The sequence below is a fragment of the Miniopterus schreibersii genome (genome assembly GCF_964146895.1).
Source record: "Miniopterus schreibersii genome assembly, chromosome: 12".
Taxonomy (NCBI): Eukaryota; Metazoa; Chordata; class Mammalia; order Chiroptera; family Miniopteridae; genus Miniopterus; species Miniopterus schreibersii.
Genome location: NC_138112.1, coordinates 63,482,885 through 63,503,283, shown reverse-complemented (window position 1 = coordinate 63,503,283; position 20,399 = coordinate 63,482,885). Strand labels below are relative to the sequence as shown.

Below are 20,399 nucleotides of genomic sequence, written 5' to 3'. Positions count from 1 at the left end.
ACTAATTGTTCCGGCCGCCTCCTTTCGGGAGGGATAAGTCGGACAGTTTTGCTGTCCTCATTCCAGGCGGGCACGCACAGGAAGTGGGCTTGGCTCCAGGAAAGGCCAAGTTTGGACAGGGGAACGGGTCGGAAGTGGGTTGGAGGTGTGGCGGAAGTGGTTGGGGCGTGAGGCGCCCCGGAGGGGGCGGTTCCCGTTCTGCAGAAGAGCCGGATGTTTGCCGAGCTTTGACAGGCGTGGCCAAGGGAGCGGTGCCTGACCACGGTGAGCTGCTGGGCGCGGGGTCTCCTTGTTGGTGGGGGGGCGGGAAGGGAAGGGACTGGCCTGGTCATCTGAAGGGATGGGGTCCGGATGGGGAGGGCCCAAGAGGATCCGAGGAAGGGAGGAGGGGTGGAATGGGGCCTGGGAGCCTCGCCTTCCTGCTGCGGGAATCCTGCCCTACTCCCGGGTCTGCAGTGAGAGAATTTAGCTGCCTTCGCCGCCTGCCTCCTGCCCTACCTAGTGCAGAGTCCAGGTCAGATCGCTGTTATCGAGCAAGCCCATGGGAAGGGGAAGTCTCCCTGCTCCGATCTGGCGAAACGCGAAGAGAAAGAAATTTGGGGGAAGTGTTTCACCCTGCCACCCATTAGACCGCGCTTTCTTCTCTGTTTCATAATCAGTGCACCCAATCCGGGTTTTGTAAACCATGGAGCTCTAGGCAAAGGCGATTGACGTTGAAAGTCTTGCTGTTGGATTGTAAGACTTGTGTCTTCACAGTTCTGGAGCTCCTAGGAGGACGATCCCAACGCCAGAAAATGCGATTTCAAGTTGTTACCTTAGTTATTCTTGGGGCAGATTAGGGCAGAGGCTTTATTTTGCCTTTTTGTGGAACCTCTCTGAACCCTGACAGTCGCATGAATGACAGTTACTTAGAGAAGTACTGAGGGATTGACCTGCACAATGAGACCATCTTAGACAGACATGAATTCAAATCTTGACTCTGCTGTATAACCCTATGCAATTTGCTTATTTTTCTGGACCTCACTGTCCTAACACTGTAAAATGGGCCCAGTAGTACATGCCTCATTGGTGCTCATGTGAAGTTAAAAGATGACTGTGTCCAGTTCATCGTGCTATACAGCCCTCAACAAACGTTGGTTCCCTTCTCTACTGAGGAGATGAATTAATTCAGTCAGTCATTCAACAAATGACTGAGCAGCTACATGTGTCAGATATAATTCTGAATAGGTCAGGGGTTCTTAAACAGGGATCCTCAGAGGGCATGTGAACCACTTAAAATTCCATGCAAGATTTCATGCAAGTGCTGATTTTTCATAGGGAAAAAGGCTACAGATTTCTTCAAAATTTCAGGGCTTGTAGATGCCTGGAGTCTTAGGCAGCCAGGATACTTTGCTTCCTCTATATATTAGAATGTCCCCTCACTAGCTTTGCTCACCTTCCCACTGAATGGGAGCTGAGCTTCCAGGCTCACAGGGGGCAACAGCTGTGGGTTGGAGGGTGGTGAGGGTGCCAGTCTGGCTGGGAGGTGGGAACAACTGTGATGAGTGATTCTGAAAGAGGAGGTTATGGAGGGGGTGGGGGTCAGTTCTGGGAGAACTGACAAAATAGAGGAGTTACTGGAAAAGAGGTGGAGTTCAAGTTCGGCTCCTTTTAGAGGATGACCCTTTCCCTCCCTCACACAGACTTCAGTTCCCAGCTGTTCCTTCTAATGTTGTTGTTCGCTTCAGCACAAGTATTTTAAAACACTGAAGAATTCTATTTCTGGGAGGAGCCTTCACTTCTATAGATGAGGAAATTTAGGACCAGATGGGAAAAGGACTGCAACTCATTGGTTTAGGCAGAACTATAATTCAGTTCTCCAAATACCTCATCCCATGACTTTTTCATTGCATCAAGCACCTACTGTGTGCAGAAGGACTTCTCTGCATAGCTGTGGGCAGGGCTGAAGGAGCACTTGGTGCCTGGGCTGTGACAGAAAAAAGGGATGGAGAGAAGGCTCAGGTCTGGAGAGGGTTACTTTGAGCTGTATTCTGTCCCTGATATCCTGCCTGGGAGGCCTTTGGCAGAGCCCTCACAGCCCCCTGGTTGAATGTGGAGAGGAGTATATAGAGGAATCAGGGGTGGATTCCTCAAGACTGAGGTTTGCCTGCCTTAGAGTGTTGACGGGGAATGGGGGAACCAGGGTGATGGGCACAGCAGCACTCGCTGAGAGAACTGCATTCCCAAACTCAAACCCGAGAGGGTCATCATTCTTTGCGCTTGTGGGAAGGGACTTATATTTTGGTGGTAAGCAGCAGGGATGCATATGGGTAGCAGGAAAGGCCAGAGGAAAGGAAGCAGAGAAAGGTTTTTTGTTGTTGGGTCTTTTTGGCTGTTTGATTGCTCAGCTTTGGCTCAGGAGCTTGAAACAGCTTTTGCCACTGAATCATTGTGGTTGCCCTGGTGACAGGATGGTTGTTGCTAGGCACAGGGAGCCAATTGACCATCCAGAGTCCTCGGACGACCAGCTGTGACATGTACAGAAGGAGGCTGTCACGTTGCGTCAGAGCCCAGAGGTGTTCAGGGTCTGAATCCCTGCTGGCAGTTCTCTCTTCTCCCTACCCCTGCCTGGGTCTTGTCTGCACTCCTTATCGGCCCTGCTTGTTCTCTGACCATATATGTCATTTTTTTGGACTCTTGGAATGCAGCAAACTTAGATCAGCTTCTTTGGGGTTGGACTAAGTGGATTGAATTAAAACTCCCCTCCCTCACCCATGTGGTGAGCTGGTGATGGGAGAGGGGTGTACTTCCTGTTAGGGCTGAGGGCAGAGAGCTGCCTCCAGGCTGCATGCAGCCACATCCTTTGGCGAGACCCCAGACCTGGGCCAAGGCAGTTTCGGAATTAGCTCTTCTCCCTGCTTGCTATAGCTACTGTTTTCTTTTTCACCTCCTGTATCTCAGCATTCTGATGATGTCACGAACCTCCCCCTTTCCCATCTGTGCCCTCCAACGCTTGGCCACCTTGAAGTTAGCGTCTGGAGCACCCCCGCAGATTAGAGTGGGCTTGGAGTCCCCAGGATCCTGTGGATTGTCTGCTATGACTGGCAGGCAGTTTGCATCCTCTGCTCCTGGTTCCTGTCCTAGGCCAAATCCATCAGGAGCCCCCAGCCATGGCCTATTTTCTGGGACCCTGTGGTCTCTGGCCACCTCTTTTTCCCAGGTGAGGGGTCAAAGATGGAGTAGCCAGGGCCACAGCTGACCTTTTGGGTTTGGAGCATCCCTGTGCTCCTTAGATTTTTATACCATCTCTACCCTATAACTGCTGGGGCCTGGAAGCTTCTGTGCTATGACCCCTGAGGAGAGGAACTCGATCCTCTGCCCTTCGCAGCTGGGACTACATGACTGAGCCGGCTGGGTGGTGAGCAGTGCAGGGCCTGGCACGACTCTTCCCTGTCCAGCTGGAGGACTTGAAGGCAGGCACTGAGCTGTGCCATCCTCTTTCCCAGCTGCTTTTTCTGGCAACAGGCCAAAAAATTGTGGCGCCAGGAGAACCAGGAGCTACATGGAACTCTTGGCAAGAAGAAGCATTGAGGAACAGGGACAGGGGAGCTTGGGGAGGAAAGAATGGGGGCAGGAGGTTTGCTATTGCACTTATAGGTGTAAAAAGGGTGTTGCTGACCTGCTACCTCACTGCTCTCTCCCAGGTTTCTCTTCAGGTTCTGTGGGGTGAGGCTGTGGGGGACAGGCTTGGCTATGGACCCGCTTTCAGAGCTGCAGGATGACCTGACCTTGGATGACACCAGCCAGGCTCTGAACCAGCTGAAGTTAGCCTCCATTGATGAGAAGAACTGGCCCTCTGATGAAATGCCTGACTTTCCCAAGTCAGGTGGGCGCCACTGGCTCTCAGGCAGCCACAGACACCTTAGATGGGGAAACTCCAGGAGGGCAGGGTGGGGGCAAGCTGACCAGCCCCAGCGTGGGGCGGGGAGCACAAGCCTTACTGGGGGGAGGGCCAAAGAGCACAAGTATCAGCAAGAATACTGTGCTGCCCCCTCCCCCCAGATTATCCCCTGACTTTGCCATGTTCCTCAGATGACTCCAAAAGCAGCTCCCCAGAACCTGTCACACACCTGAAGTGGGATGACCCTTACTACGACATCGCCCGGCACCAGATTGTGGAGGTGGCAGGTGAGCACACCCAGGTTTGGACCTTTTCCTCATGGTCTGTACTCCTTGCTTAAGGAGACCAGCCCCTCGTGCCACGGGAGAAGGGACTGGGGGATGGGCAGTGCCCATTCTGTGGTCTGACCCCTGACCCTGGGGCTCCTGAGCACCATTCTTGAAACTCACAGACTTGATTGTGGTGACCACTTGGTCTGTTCACCTGCAACCTCATCCTGACCTGTGACCCCATTGTCTCCATTGGCGGATGGTGTGTGGGAGGCAGTGTGGCCTTGTGACTTTGAAGTCAGAAACTCTCGGTTTGATTTCCAGCTTTGCTCTCTGTACTCTCTTCCTGACAGGGTTGTTGAGAGGACTGCAGTAGTGAATGTATGTCAGGGCCCAGCCCAGACCACATAGTTAGCCCTGAATAAGTGGTCATTCACCTCCCTTTCCTCTGCCCTCATGTCAGCTTTTCTACCCCACCAGTTACTGGAGAGCAGGGAGGTGCCAGTCCCTCCTATCTCCAAGGAAGTCTGGAAGTTAGGGGCCACATGACCCCTGAGCATCAGGTTCCCAGCAGATGTGCTGCCCTGTTGAGAATGGGTGCAGAGTGTCCCCTGGGTCTTGGCTGCAGTGCGCTGCCACCTTCCTGTTCATATTGCAGGACCCGGAAGACTCCAGGAGCAGTGAGGTAGTAGGGATGTTGATGACCTGGTCTCTGCCCTTAGGGTCTTACTGCTAGAAGAGAAAATGAATTGCAAGATCCTTTGTCTTTTCCCTAATGGTTGTCCATCCACCCTTGCTAGTGAGGCCAGGCAGCTGTAAGCAAAGGTGACAGCATGGACAAGGGGAGCAGGGAGTGGACAAGGGAAGCAGGGAGCACATGGTCCCTGGACCCAGTGTGGTGCTGGCTGTGGGGGCCCTGAGGCACCTGACCACAGGGAAGCAGCAGGAACCTCCATCTCTCCTGAATGCTGGGCTCAGAAGGTTATACCTAATGTCAAACGTGTTTCCATGGCATCTGTGTTCCCGGAGCCTGCCCTGGTCTGGGAGCCTTGGCTCTGGCCTGTCTCACCCCAAAAGAAGCAAGGCTGAGAGTTCTTTCCTGATATGGTCCTGACCTGGGCACAGGAGAGTCACCTGCAGGTTCAGAACTGTCTTTCCTCACTACCAGAGACGGACTTAATTGGGGCGTGGGGGGTGCCTGGTGTGAAGGAGTCTCCATCCTGTGTGGCCAAGTCACCAGGCAGAGCAGGCTCTCCCCTCCCCATGGGTGACCCCTGCTTCCCTGCAAGCAGAGCTGCAACATGTTTCTGTTTCCCCAGGGTGTGATGAGCCTGAGGGGGCCCAGCCAGGTAGGTGTGTTCCTGGCTCTCCCTGCTTGGCCTCTCTGGGCTGTGGCCTCTGGGCTGTGGATCAGGAAGGGTTCTTGGGGCAGCTTAATTGCAGCCCCACTCTAGGGAGCTGGCACTGGGCGGTGCCTGGGAGCCGGAAATAGCAAAGAATTATGGGTGGGGGCTGTGTGGCAATACATCCAGAAGCAAAGGGAAAGGAGTATCAGGGAGGAAGAGGCCTTGTCCACAGAGGTGGGGAGGGGACTAGCTGGCTCTGAGCAATGGCCCGGCCTGCATGCTGGCTCCTCAAGCCTGGCTGAGTGCTGCAGGCACAGGGCTCCTCTGCTGAGGTTGTCCCCCCTGTGCCTATGCCTCTCTGGCTGCTGAGAGGAGTTTGGATTGGCACTGCCAGAGTGAGAGTTGTTTGATGAGACCACAGTGATATCCTGGGGGTCAGCTTCCTGGCATTAGAACCAGAGAAAGAGCCTGTGTTGGAATGGAGACTGGGTTATGTCCCCGCCTCCTCTGCAGCCTCTGTTCTCTGCTCCACTGTCATATTTGACTTGGTCCACATGGGTTCTTCCCAGTGGTGCTCTGGTAAACGTGGCCCTACTGAAGGGGTGGGGAAAAGCTGTTATTTGTACCATTTAAAATTTCTGCCATGGCAAATTTCAAGCTACCAACATGATGTGAACTGTCTTGCACTATTCCTGACCATTTAGCAATTTAACAAATGTATGAGCCGGCTCCAGCACTTTGCCCAGCCCCCACCTCCCATCTCCTTGGCCTGCTCTGCAGGTTGTGGGCGGGGCAGGTGGCTGGTCTGGCTGCCTGGCAGTTCCCAGAATGCCTGCTGGAGGAGCTGGAGGAGCTGCTGTTGCTGATTAACACCCAGGCCACCCTGGGAGAGTTCCTGATCGGTATCTGGGGAATGCAGCGGCTTCATTCTCAGGCGGCTGGTCTTTTTCTGGTGCTTTCCACCAACACTGCGCCTCCTCCTCCTTGAGCCTTCTCCCCCAGCTCTGGGAACACTAGTGCTGCCGGCTCCTCCTGTCCCTTCTGTCCCTTCAGTCTCCAGGGCAGAAGTCTACTCTCTTCTAAGGTCAGGAGGGGAGTTCTGGGTCTTTTTATATGTTCTTGTAGCAGCAGTCGCCCTGCCTGCTGGCAAATGCCTGGATCACCCAAAGATTTGGGCACTCAGTGAGGGCGGGGGTGAGACCCTCAGGTTGCCCATATCTCATTCCTCGCCTGTGGGGTGGGGAGGTCTTGCCATCTAGTCCCTCACTCCTCCTCCTTTTGTCCCCCACCCCCATCCTGACTGTTCACCGTGCATTTTTAGAACACCTATTCCGGAACAAGCCCCATAGTCAGCACTGAGGACTCATTGAGGAAAAATACTTTCCTTTCTTCAAGGAGTGTACAGTGCAGTGAAGTGGTTCTTAAGCTGGTCTTTAAGAATGTGAAAGGTGTGGACTACGACCCTAGAAGACACATGCATGTGCTTGTAATAGTTGTCATATGACATCATGGCGTTGGTGGATGCCCATCAGGGGATCCCTGGTTGAGAACCCAGTTTCCCATGTACACGGTGCTGGGCCAGCTGAGAGATGGAGCACAGGTTCTGGCCCTTCACCCCAATTACTTGCTTAGCCAGTTAGTTACTAGCTCTTCAAATTCCAAAGCTGAGTGAGCTCAGACTTTCTGTCCTGCCCAAACCCTCAAGTCTGCCAGCCAATGACAGCTGCCTTACTGTGGGGGACAGGCATGGAAAGATCTCTTGGAATCCCCATGCTGCTCCCAGCTTTTTACCCCACATCCGGGGAATTTCCTGTTTAGAGGGGAGTAGGCAAATGATTTCCCTCCCTTCACAGGCTCGTGGTAGGAGGCCCAGGGGCTTCTAAAGCTCCAGATTGTACATGAGGCTGGGCTGGCCAGTCTAATCCTTTGCCCCATTCTGCTCTTCCTTCTCCTGTCAGATCCCATGGGAAGTGAATGACCCCAGAGCCACCTCATCCGCTTCCCCCACTGGCCTGGAAGGAACCCAACACCAGGGTCTAGGCTAGGGTGTGAAAGAGAGCAGGTGGCATCTGGTTCTTCAAAATGGATCTGCTGCTGGGTGAACTGCACCTTCCTCCCCTCAGACAGGCTTGCAAAGGGCTCTCTGCTTTAAGTCTAGAGAAAGTCTGCCCCAGTCTTTGGGAAACTCACTTCCTAAAGCATTCTGATGACCTAGAGATCACGAACAAACTCAGAAGTAGAACCATGCATATCATGGAATACTGACTGATGTCTATGCAGACTACCAGCATTCATTGAATACCTGCCACGTGCTCTGGACTGGCATGAGAGATTCAGAGATGGACGAGACACAGTTCCTGTCTCCGAGCTGCTCACAGCCAGTAGACGAGACAGGCACATAAACAAGTGTACAGGAGAGTCAGAGCGTCGTGAATGATGGTTCATGCTTGGAGCCATGAAAAGAGACAGCTGACTTATCTAGAGGAAGGAGGAGAGAACACAGGCTTCTGGAAGGAGATTATGCCTTGGATGAGTCTTGAGGCTTCAAAGGAGTTAGCCTAGAGGAGGGGAGCAAAATTGTCTAGAGAAAGGTCTGTCTGGCATGAGAAAAACAGGCTCAGAATAGCCGAAGGTGGACAGGGCTATAAGCACTTCTGTGTCGGAAGTGTGCATGATGTGAGCCTGGAGAGAAGTGAGAGACAAGCCTGGAGAATCCTGTGAGCCATTCCAAGGAACATAGCCAGCAGGGACTGGGACCACCTTGCCCACATTCCAGAAGCCTCCTTCAGCCTCTCCATTGATGCTGACTCCAGCCCTAGAGAATAGAGTCAGAGCCTTGGCAACCACTTTGGAAAATCGCTGACTCCTGAGTGAGGTCACTGACCAAGAAGGATCATCAAGGTCATGGCTTATTGAATATGGAGAAGACACAGCAAATCCTGGGGGATCCTTAATCCTCAGAGGTAGATGGAGGGCTTTCTCACTGTGTTTCATGAGTCTTTTTATTTGTCTCTGAAGCAAACAGGATTAGACAAGTGTGGTTTGGTGTCTCTGGAGAGGCATGAAGGTAGAGATGAGGGGAAGGGCCCCAGGACATGGGGGAGTAGGGACCAAGTCTTGTCCTATTGAGCTTTGCTTTGGGTCCCTGATCCATGCTAACCCTGGAAGAACAACTTCCTTTGTGTGAGGGGGAGATAGCATATCTCTCAGGAGCTTTCTGGTTTCATGACAAAGCCAGGTGGTCAGACCTTCAAATTGTGACTAGTTTTGTGACAAACATCCCAGAGAGATTATATCCAAATGAACATTTTCCCACAGCATTACAAACTCCTCTCAACTTCATGTCCTTTGGAATATCCTGAGAAAGAATATAATTTTTAGAAATGTCCAGAAGTCAGAGGCAAGTATGGTCAATAATTCTACTAATAAAATCAGAAGTACTGTTACTGGTCAGAAGTGAGCCACTACCATGTAATCAGATTAATTTCCTCAGTGAGGTTTTCCAAGCACACGCTGCTTAGAGGGGGTGCTTCTGAAATAAGGGTGGGCTTTTAAGGTGACTCTTTGGCAAGACAACAATTGCTTTGAAGGGTGTGACTTTTTTAAATTGAGGTGAGACTTATATAACATAAAATTAACCATTTTTAAAAAATATATATCTTTATTGATTTCAAAGAGAGGAAAGGAGAGGGAGAAAGAGAGATAGAAATATCAATGATGAGAGAGTCATTGATCGGCTGCCTTCTGCACGCCCCCAACTGGAGGTCGAGCCTGCAACCCGGGCATGTGCCCTGACCGGGAATCAAGCCCCGATCTCCTGGATCCTAGGTCAACGCTCAACCGCTGAGCCGGCCCAGCCAGGCAAAGTTAACCATTTTTCATTGTACAATTCGGTGGTATTTAGTAGCCACAATGTTGTGTATCTCTATGTAGTTCCAGAATTTCATTCATACCCGTACAAACCCTGTGCTCATAAACAGTGTCTGTTCTTGCGCCCTCCAAGCCATGGCAACCACTCACTTGCTTTCTGTCTCTATGGACTCACTTATTCTAGATAGCTCATGTAAATGGAATCATATAATATGTAGCCCTTTGTGATTGGCTTCTTTCACTTAGCAGAATGTTTTCAAGGCTCACCCACAAGGTAGCATGTATCAGTACTTCATTCCTTTTTATAACTGAACAACATTCCATTGTATGGATATACTACCTTTTCTTTACCCATTCATCCATTGATGGATATTTGGCTTAATTCCACCAAGTGTGATTTTAAAAAAAATCATATTATTTCTTTATACCCCAGCCCAGTAGCCCTAAGAACAACTGGTCCCTCTTTCTTCAGGGACACCCCTTGAGTGCAGACAGCTGCCCAGAGGTGTATCTGCATGGACTGCTCTGGCCCCTGTCCTAAATGGTACAAGTCTGCAGGCCTGGTACCTCTCAGGCCCTCAGCCTACTTCTCTTGGTTCATCTTTCACCCACCATGCTCCATCTTCTCCATACCTAGGAGATGACAAGTATGGGCGGAAGATCATTGTGTTTAGTGCCTGCCGAATGCCTCCCAGCCACCAGCTGGACCACAGCAAGCTCCTGGGGTGAGTACCCATAGGGAAGGTGGTGGGACCTGTGCCCAGGTCCCCAGTTTGGCCTAATGTCATTTTTCTTACTGTCCCTCCCTGCGTGGGGGTGCCAGGCCACCTCTCTCGGTGCTTCCTTCTTCTGAGGGAGTCAATCCTGGGCTAGGTGTCAGACCTGGTTTCCAGTCCTGGAAAGTGTGACTGTGGCAACTGTCTTCATCTTTTTAAGCCTCTTTTCTTCACTTTTCCTAGCAGATAATCATATAGCCCTCCTTCCTTGTAGGAGTGAGATACTGCGTGTGAAAATGCTTTGAAAAGTAAAATCCTGTCCAAATGCGAAGGCTGATTATCATGGTGATACAGTGTCCGATGTTGTAGTCTTTCCCATTTTATGTAAATAATTATTATCTTCTTTAGTGCCAGTGACTTCTGTACCTATCTGGATTCTGTTAGCCAAATGTATATAGCAGCTCTGGTTAATCTAGAAATCTCCTCATGCAAGGCTGGAGGCGATTAAAAGTGGGAATTTGAATCTGGAGGCTGTGGGGGGGTCCCACTGGGGCTCATCACTGGTGTCTGTCAGCACTGGGTATAGCTATGAAAAACAGGAAAGATTCATACTTTTGTGGAGCTCACAGTTCTATTGAAAGTGGGTGATCCCAGAATTGATTGGCCACACTATTGTCACTGTAGTGATGCTCGTTTCATTGCACTGGTTCATCTTCCTTCTCAACTTGCCTGTTGCCACTGGAATATATATCAGTTCACTGTGGTGCCAGCAGTAACATGAGAGTGTTTGATCCAAGAGAAATACATGATCCAGGACAGCCGAAGTCATACCTGAAAAGCCACAATCAAGCTTGGTTTCCATTTGCTCTGTTTCTTCATGTATGTTTATAGTATGCCTTTAGCCAGGATGAATGACTGTGGCTGGAGAAGCCGGGGTTGAAATCAGCCTACACTGCAGTACATGGCTGAGGAGCCAGGGACTACTTACATCATCCTGAGAACCTGCACTGCAGTGCACATGAAGAACCAGGGACTGTGTACGTCATCCTGAGAACCTACACTGCAGTGCACATGAAGAACCAGGGACTGTGTACATCTTCCTGAGAACCTATACTGCAGTGCACACATGGAGCCAGGGACTGCGTACATCATCCTGAGAACCTACACTGCAGTGCACAGCTGAGGAGCCAGGGACTGTGTACATCATCCTGAGAACCTGCACTGCAGTGCACATGAAGAACCAGGGGCTGTGTACGTCATCTGAGAACCTACACTGCAGTGCACGGCTGAGGAGCCAGGGACTGTGTACATCTTCCTGAGAACCTACACTGCAGTGCACACATGGAGCCAGGGACTGTGTACATCATCCTGAGAACCTATACTGCAGTGCACACATGGAGCCAGGGACTGTGTACATCTTCCTGAGAACCTATACTGCAGTGCATACATGGAGCCAGGGACTGTGTACATCTTCCTGAGAACCTATACTGCAGTGCACACATGGAGCCAGGGACTGTGTACATCATCCTGAGAACCTATACTGCAGTGCACACATGGAGCCAGGGACTGTGTACATCTTCCTGAGAACCTACACTGCAGTGCACACATGGAGCCAGGGACTGTGTACATCTTCCTGAGAACCTACACTGCAGTGCACACATGGAGCCAGGGACTGTGTACATCATCCTGAGAACCTATACTGCAGTGCACACATGGAGCCAGGGACTGTGTACATCTTCCTGAGAACCTACACTGCAGTGCACACATGGAGCCAGGGACTGTGTACATCTTCCTGAGAACCTACACTGCAGTGCACACATGGAGCCAGGGACTGTGTACATCATCCTGAGAACCTATACTGCAGTGCACACATGGAGCCAGGGACTGTGTACATCTTCCTGAGAACCTACACTGCAGTGCACACATGGAGCCAGGGACTGTGTACATCTTCCTGAGAACCTACACTGCAGTGCACGGCCGAGCAGCCAGGAACCGCGTACCTTATCCTGAGAACCAGATCCAGAGCCGCTTCTTTTTCCCTCTTTGAACATAAACTGTCTGCTGTATTTTTACCATATAAAGTATTTTAAAAAGATGGGGGGGTGGAGAAAGTGGGAATTTGACAAGCCCTGTTCTGACAAACATTCACCACTGAGCCATGGCTGAGCCAGCCTGGGGCCCACGGCACGTGCAGGACTCCACGGAGACTGAACCGCACTGCGCTCCCGACGCCCCTCAGTTTGTGCACAGCTACCCTGCCCTTCTTCCATGACCAGTGTGAAGCACTCCCTGAGACTGAAAATGCCTGCGCTGCCCGTACCACCCCTTGCAGTCCTGAGTGGTTCTGTGTGTAGGGCATGGCGAGAGGCACAGGAGCCGAAGGGGAAGGGCCTGAGTGCAGGGTCTTCCCGGCCCCAGCGAGCCAGGGCCAGGCCCGAGCCTCCAGCTGTGTGCGTGCTGTCTCTCTCTGGCCTCCTGGACCCTCCTCCCACCGCTCCTCAGACAGGCAGGCAGAGCCTTGTCCCGGCCCACCACGTGGCCCAGCTGGGAGCAGGCCACGGAGCTCAGCCTGAGGGTGGCTGAGTCACGCATACCCCTCTAGTTTTATCACATCTGACAAGGCAGGTGACTGCTGGCCAGGTAATAGTCCAAGTGGGAGGAAGTCAGAGGATGGGGATGGTAAAGCACCACTCTGGGGCTTTCTCTGGTTTCGGGAAGCCCTCCGCCATCCTTCCTGCCCTCTGTCCCGCACAGGTCTCCCCACCCCCACTCGACCTGGTCACAGTCCCTGCTGGGAGCAGAGAGGCACATCCATCAGGATTAGTCCTGTCCTCTTGTTCTCAGTCAGATTGTCTCCAGCTTGACTTTCCCATCTAGGGGTTGAAGCAGAAAGTGCCTGAAGCTTGGAAGCAGAAGCCCGATTAAACTTCAGCTCTGCCTCTTACTGTCTTGTGCTTGGGGGCAGGTCTCTTTTGAGCCCTATACAAATAAGAATCATGCCCACCTCACAGGGTTGTCGTGGACATTGGGTAAAATACATACATGAAAGCCATTGTATACATTTGTCAAGTGTTACAGATTTCAAGAAGTTTTTAAAATGTAGGTAACTATAAAGAAAAAAGTAGACAATTATATGAAAAAGTCACCCATAAACCCATCACCAAGAGAGAAAACCACTGTTAATATTTTAGTGTGTTCGCTTCCTATTTTTTTCTAACACACACAGAGCTCTATAGTCAGTTTTGTATCTTATGTAACGTTTTTATCTTCTAAGCATTAAACATTCATCAAAGACATCCTTTAAAAAAATGTTCCTGACTTACATGTATACAGAAAAGTGAACCACGTATGTACACTACTTGATGAATTGTGAAAAACGATCCACCCATGTCAGCCCCTCCCACAAACCTCCCTTTTGCTCTTCTAGTCGCTACCCCAAAGGGCAACCACTGTTCCGACATCTCACCTCACAGATTGGTTTTGTCTGTAGGAGCATCCTGTGAGGTATTCTATTTATAGATGTCCTGTGATTTATTTAACCAATTCTCTGTTGTTGAGCTAGCTTGCTGCTCAGTTTTTTTTTTGTTTTTCCAATATAAAACAGGCTGCAATGAACAGCCTTCTACAAAAATGTTTCTGTTTATCTCTGATTATTTTCTTAGGATAAATTCCTGGGCATATTTACAGGGTCAAAGAATAGGAACGTTTTATAGCTTCTGATAGATATCACTTTATTACCCTCCTCGAGGTCATAACATCAGTCGAAGGATGACTGTATTTTCACTGCAATTATTGCAACTATTTTATAGTTGCAAAATTCCATCTTTTTATGTGACAGATCTTTGCAAATTGCAAGGTGCTCAATGTGTCTGAGGGGTAAATTACTGTGTAGTAATAGTGATTGGAATCACAATAATAATTCATCCCTAGATACCTCACATACCCTCCTGTGCTGGCCCAGCCTAGCACCCACGGACCACTGTGTAAGTTACCTTCTCTAGGTTAGACCAGGTGGTATCTGGGCACTTAGTCACATCCTTGGACACTTCCCCCTTCCCTAGCTCCTCTGGAAGCCCCTGGCTTTCCTGCCTCCCAGCCTCCAGGGGTGATCCTGCTGAGGCCTGGGGCTGGCTAATCAGAAAGAGGGCATTCCACTGGGCTCCTCCCTTTCTGGAATTCTTGTTCATTCTCTTTATACCTCTCCACCTCGCGTGAGCTCCACACTGTGTGTGTTTATTTTGGGGTGGTAGATACCACATAAAGAGCCTGAGATGTTGCTCTTTGGTCTACTAAAAGCCCAGTGACTGGAGCAGGGGAGGGGACACCCTGGCCACCGCGATCCTCTCTCAGGGGCAGTGTTTTACAGCGTGTGCTGGGAGTTTGAGTATAGGGGAGAGCTGCACTGTGGTCCAGAGCACAGGCTTTGGATTTAGATGGTTCACCTGCAGGCTCCACCATAAGCTGTGTGACCTTGGGTATGTACTTGACCTCTCTAAGCCTCATTGCCCTCACTTGTAAGTAGGGGATAACGTCAGCCTTGAGTGTTACAAGGAAGGCATGAGTTCATGTATGCAAAGTGCTTGGCAGACACTAAAAACTTAATATTGATAAATGGTGTCTATCATTATTATTGACTCGGCAATCCTGCAGGTATGTGAGAGGGCTCCAGTTAGAGTCCTGGTCTCCTGACTTCTGGTCTGTGCTCCAAACTGAGAGCTGTTGTGTTATTGCTCAGCCCAGCCCAGCCACAACCTTCCACAATAACAGGGCAACTGATTATGCAGCCAGGATGGACAGTGCAGGGCCAGGGGGTTGTGGGGAGGGGGGTTGATATAAGCAGACTCTTGCAGCACCAGGTTCTGTCTTAAGGGGCCCACTTGTGTACAGGGCAGGCCTGAACAGGTCTTTTCTCTTGAAGGTACCTGAAGCACACCCTCGACCAGTACGTGGAGAGCGACTACACGCTGCTCTACCTGCACCACGGCCTGACCAGCGACAACAAGCCCTCCCTCAGCTGGCTCCGGGATGCCTACCGGGAGTTCGACCGAAAGTGGGTTGGGGCTCGGGGGGTGGGCTCCAGGGCCTGGGGCAGGTGGCTCTGGTGCCAGCAGCTCTGCCAGGTTCTGGGCTGCCCTGTGCTTGGGCAGGAGCTTATTGCATGCAAGGGGGAGTCAGGTGCCCACACCTGGGTAAATGCAAAGAATCTGAAGTTGGAACGGCCTGGGCTTAAATCCCAGTTTCTCTACTTACTCACTCTGACCTTTCATGTTAACCTCTCTGAGCCTCCATTTCGTAATCGGTAAAATGGGGCAACTGTGACACTTACTTCACAGGCTTGCCATGAAGATTGAAATCAGAAATGTACATTAAGAACCCAGCTCCGTGCCTCCCCTCCATGCCCACTCCTGAGTTCCCGCTCTGCCTCCACAGGTACAAGAAGAACATCAAGGCCCTGTACATCGTGCACCCCACCATGTTCATCAAGACCCTGCTCATCCTCTTTAAGCCCATCATTAGGTGAGCAAGTGAGGGCGGGGTGGTGGTCTCCCCATGCTTCCCTTGATCTCTGAAGCAGATACCAGAGGAGGCCAAGCATCCTGGGACAGACCCGTTTGGGGCTCAGCCTCTGTCTGAACTGGGTGGGCTGCTGAGGGGACAGTGGAGGCCTGCCAAAGCCAGTTCATCCCCCGACCCATGCCTTTCCTCCATCGGCAGTTTCAAGTTTGGGCAGAAGATCTTCTATGTCAATTACCTGAGTGAGCTGAGCGAGCACGTGAAGCTGGAGCAACTGGGGATACCTCGCCAAGTGCTCAAGTGAGGCCGGGCAGGGACTGTGTGTGCCCACTGGGTGGCACCTGTGTATCATGTTTATGGGGTGGGTCGTGCCAGCCAAGGGGAGAGGAAGCCATGAGAACCCCAGGATAAATGAGGAAGCAAGTGTAATGATTGGGAGACAGCACGTGGAGTCAGAGAGGGTGTTCAAGTTCCATTTCTGTCACTTAAATGCTTCCTGAGTGAATCTCTTTAAAGTCTTCACTTTCTCAGTGTAAAGCTGGGCTATTAGGAGGGTTGAATAAAATAACCCTTATAAAATAGCCCAGTAAGTGCCTGACAAACAAGGATTACTGTAGTGACTACAGAGCCAGCCAGAGGGCCTGACCGTCTCCTCTGCTCCCCCAGGTATGATGACTTCCTGAAGTCCACGCAGAAGAGCCCTGCAACTGCCCCCAAGCCCATGCCACCACGACCCCCACTGCCCAACCAGCAGTTTGGGGTCTCACTGCAGCAGTGAGTATGCGAACAGGGGGCACCTGGGGCCCAGGAAGGGCTGCAGACCCGCTCACTGGACTTGTTCCCACAGCCTTCAGGAGAAGAACCCAAAGCAGGATCCCATTCCGCTCGTGCTCCGGGAGACCATTGCCCACCTACAGGCCAACGGTGAGTACCAGGGCCCACCTGCCCCCCAGGACCTGCCCAGGTTCCCCCAGTCCCCTTGGGAAGCTGCCAGGCGGGGCCGAGAAGTCCCACATGCACCAGCACCCCCACTGACTTGAACCCTGAGACAGAATGGTGGGGGAGTCTGCGCTTTGCCCCAGAGCTCCGAGACTCACCAGCCCTGCTGTTTCCCAGCTCTCACCTCTGAGGGGATTTTCCGGAGGTCTGCCAACACCCAAGTTGTACGAGAAGTGCAGCAGAAGTACAACATGGGTGAGTGGTCCAGGGTGTGTCCAGGCCCACAGGGCCGGTACAGATCGCATGTGTGGGGACTGGGGGTAGACAGGGTGGGGGTGAGGGCATGTATGTGACTGTTAGGGGGCTTCTCTGCCTTGATTACATGGGTCCACTCCCACCTGGCTGCTCCCGGCTGCTCCCTCATTGGTCAGGGTCTGGATCCTGGGTTCAAGTTCACTTGGAGACAAGAATAACTGTAGTATGTGCTGTGGTCCCCACTCCACCCAAATTGCTGAACCTGCATCAGCTTGTCATAGAGGAAGAGGGAAGGCAGGTGCAAGAGGCTCTCTGGCAGGAGGCTGTGTCTGAGGCGGGGGCCGGGCAGTGGGGCCTCCTTGGCCTATGGATGGGCTGCTGGCCTCCGGGCTCAGCCCAGCTCCTCTACCCCTTCTCCCCACCCACCTCCAGGGCTTCCTGTGGACTTTGACCAGTACAACGACTTACACCTGCCAGCGGTCATCCTCAAGACCTTCCTCCGGGAGCTTCCTGAGCCCCTGCTCACCTTTGACCTCTACCCCCACGTCGTGGGCTTCCTCAGTGAGTGCCTGCTCTCCCATCCCAGCTCTGAGCTGCTTCTGCCCAGTTTGTGCTGGACTCGGAGCAGGCGGGTTTGGTTGGGGCTCCTCTCCTGTGAGGGCTTCCTGAGTCAGCCAGCCCTGGGCCTCTATAACCTGGGCCCCCATTCCTCATAGACATTGATGAGAGCCAGAGAGTGGAGGTGACGCTGCAGGTCCTTCAGACGCTGCCTGAGGAGAACTACCAGGTGCTTCGTTTCCTCACTGCCTTCCTGGTGCAGGTGAGACCCTGCTGCTCACCTGAAGGAGGGAGGGGCGAGGAACTCCGGCCCCTGCTGCTCCTGGCAGCAGTTGCACCGCGTGGGAGGCAGGATCTGTGGTATCCTGCTGCAGCCCTCTGATTTCCCCCCACAGGTCTCTGCCCACTGTGACCAGAACAAGATGACCAACACTAACCTGGCTGTCGTCTTTGGCCCTAACCTGCTATGGGCCAAGGATGCTGCCATCACTCTCAAGGCCATTAATCCCATCAACACCTTTACCAAGTTCCTCCTGGACCATCAAGGGGAGTTGTTCCCTACTCCCAACTCCTAGGGGCTCTGAGCCCACCCCCTGCCCACCAGCCCCTTCTCTGATAGCCCCAGTTTGGACTCTTCTTCCCGGCATCAGCCTTACAGGAGCCCAGGGCTCCTGGCCAAGACGGGGTCATGAGGCCCCAGGAAATAGAAGCTGGAGCCAGCCAACTGGGCAGCTCCTCCTCCCCTTTCCAGCCCACCTCACTGGCCCTGGAGGCCTCGCTGTTACCATTGAGACATTTTCCTTCGTCTTATGCTTCTCCTGCCTCCTTGGATCCCTTTCCCTGCGGGGCTGTGCAGAGCTGGCCTTGGCTCTTCCAGCAGGAGGACTGGCTCCAGCAGTTCTTTTCCCGCTTCCTCCTGCCTCTTTCCCCGGCACTGCAGATGCCAAAATCACTGCCGGCTGGGATGGTAGTGGGGGCTGGTTCACCCCCGATTGCCGGGGAATGAAAGGCTGAGCAGGCTTGGGCAGGCCCTGCTGCGGCTCCTCCCTGTCTGGTGAAAGCCTGGGTACGAGCACCCTGCTCCTATCCTCCCCTCAGCCTTGGGTATCTCCACAGCTAAGGAGTCCCAGGCTGGAGGCCGCTTCCTGTTCCTGCCTTCTCTTTCACGCATCCTGGTCAGCTTTTCCCAGTGGTACTGCCCCCAGGATGTTCTAACCTCCTGCTTCTGCCGGGACTGGCAGCTTGGGTGACATGGCTGAGTCCTAGCATCCATTTGAGATAGACAGCACTCCCACCCCAAGAGTCCCCTGGTGCCTGATCAGACGAGCAGGCTCAGCCTCTATGCCTTGTCTAAGGACAGATTCTAAGCAGAAGGCTCTTGCAGTCCTATCTGTTGTGGAGTCACACTGGTCTCTGCTCTGGCCAGAGGTGACTCAGTGCCTCAGGCTCTGTGGTGGCTTCTTCCTCCTATCGGGGACTCCTGGAGGGGCTGGCAGAGATTTTGCTAGTTAGACCGGCCAGGTGAGTTCTAGCAACCTTCCCCAGTCTTTCAGACAACCTGGACCCCGGTGATGACTATCCCTCATTCCAGCTGTGTCCTTTAGAATTACCCTCCTTCCTGGTGAACCCCCTTCCCCTTCCTGCAGCCTTGACCTCTGGCAGCAGGGAAATACCTGCAGTGACCCTGTCCCCACAGCCCTGGCCAGAGCCTGTACCGTGGGGGTCCTCACTGACCAGCCCAACTCCATCTGGGCTCTCTCCTCAGGGCACTGGCATGTCAGAACTCCCCATACCTGGAGTGGCTGCTGGTTTTGTCAGTCCCTGTGTCTCTAGCCTCTGCTTTCTGCATTCCTTTGTCTATCAGGTGTTGTTCACAGTCCCGCTTACTGGGGAGCCTGTGGATCTATTTGGTCTTTCCCTGTCCCCTGCCCCACTGGTTAGTACCCGCAGGTGTGGGGCTGGGGGAAGAGCTTGTACTGTGAATCAAGTGTTCACATTCACACTTAATGAATTCCTTGGCACCAATCATGTACTCCACCTTTGCACTTTTTGTATTTCAATAAAAATGGAGATGGAAACTGCCCATCTGGTTGTTGAAGGGGGCATTACCCGCTTGGTGTGGCTCAGTGCTTGAGCATCAGCCTAGGATTCAGGAGATCGTGGTTCAGTTCCCGGTAAGGGCACATGCAACCTGGGTTGTGGGCTTGATCCCGGTTGAGGGTGTGCAGGAGGCAGCCGATTAATGACTCATCATTGATGTTTCTCTCTCTCCCTCTTTTCTCTCTCCCGCTCTCCCTCTCTCCCTCTCCTTTCCTCTCTCTGCAATCAATAAGGACATATTTTTAAAAAAGGGAGGGCATGGAGGTTCAGAACTGGGGTGGGAAGTGTGTGGCTGCAGAAGAGCAGGTGGGGTCTTAGGAGGTCCCTGCCTCGTCAAGACCCCTTTCCTCATCTTGTTCACTTGTCAGTGGGTATGAGGCCAGTTTTCTGACCATCTTCCAGGCTTAGAAGTGTGAATAGTCAGTCACCTTCCAGTTTGGGCACCTGCAGCACTCCAACTAGCCGCCATACGCTCTAGCCCATGACCAGGTCGTCTTCTGTCCCCCAAATGGAGTGGGCTGTGGTGGGCAACAGCATGGGTTTGAGAGTCAGGGTTTGAATCTAGTTCCATCACTTGCCACCAGCTCTCACTAGCAAGTCATATAATTGGTGCCACCTGAGACCATTCCTTCACCTCTGGGGATCAGAAATAATGTATACAGTACTTAACAGAGTGAGTGCCCCGCGGTGACTAGGATGACCATCGTTTCACAGGTGAACAGAGTGACAGTCCCAACCTGTGCAGCAGCTGGGGTTGAACCCTCACCTAACCATTCCACTCCTCCCCCATTTCCCCTCAGCCTGAGAGCCTCGCCTTTCCCACCTGCCACGTACTCACGTAGAGTCTTGAAAGATCCCGTTTTCCTTTCCTCTTTAGACTAGGTTGTGCTTTGCTTTAGAGGTTAAGATGGTAACATTTATGTATATTTTACTGCAATTTTTAAAAAGTGGT

General features: G+C 52.3%; 1 protein-coding gene and 1 pseudogene across 3 annotated transcripts; both read left to right on the top strand.

The window, feature by feature from the left end:
* Window positions 1-57: 57 nt before the first annotated feature.
* On the top strand, window positions 58-19,430 carry ARHGAP1 (Rho GTPase activating protein 1). Of its 2 annotated transcripts, none has more exons than XM_081155108.1 (13): window positions 58-264; window positions 3,684-3,865; window positions 4,072-4,167; window positions 10,003-10,090; window positions 15,000-15,131; window positions 15,512-15,598; window positions 15,797-15,895; window positions 16,262-16,369; window positions 16,443-16,519; window positions 16,712-16,789; window positions 17,222-17,350; window positions 17,506-17,609; window positions 17,743-19,430. In XM_081155108.1, the coding sequence occupies exons 2-13, from the start codon at window positions 3,733-3,735 to the stop codon at window positions 17,920-17,922; spliced, it is 1,311 nt and encodes a 436-aa protein (XP_081011234.1). In that variant the 5' UTR covers window positions 58-264; window positions 3,684-3,732; the 3' UTR covers window positions 17,923-19,430. The 2 variants fall into 2 exon arrangements, with proteins under 2 accessions (XP_081011234.1, XP_081011233.1); XM_081155107.1 differs by lacking the exon at window positions 58-264 and adding an exon at window positions 386-514.
* Window positions 10,699-11,099, top strand: LOC308565678 (protein cornichon homolog 4 pseudogene; annotated as a pseudogene). The gene has a single exon. The product of its transcript is annotated as a protein cornichon homolog 4 pseudogene (transcript).
* Window positions 19,431-20,399: the final 969 nt, after the last annotated feature.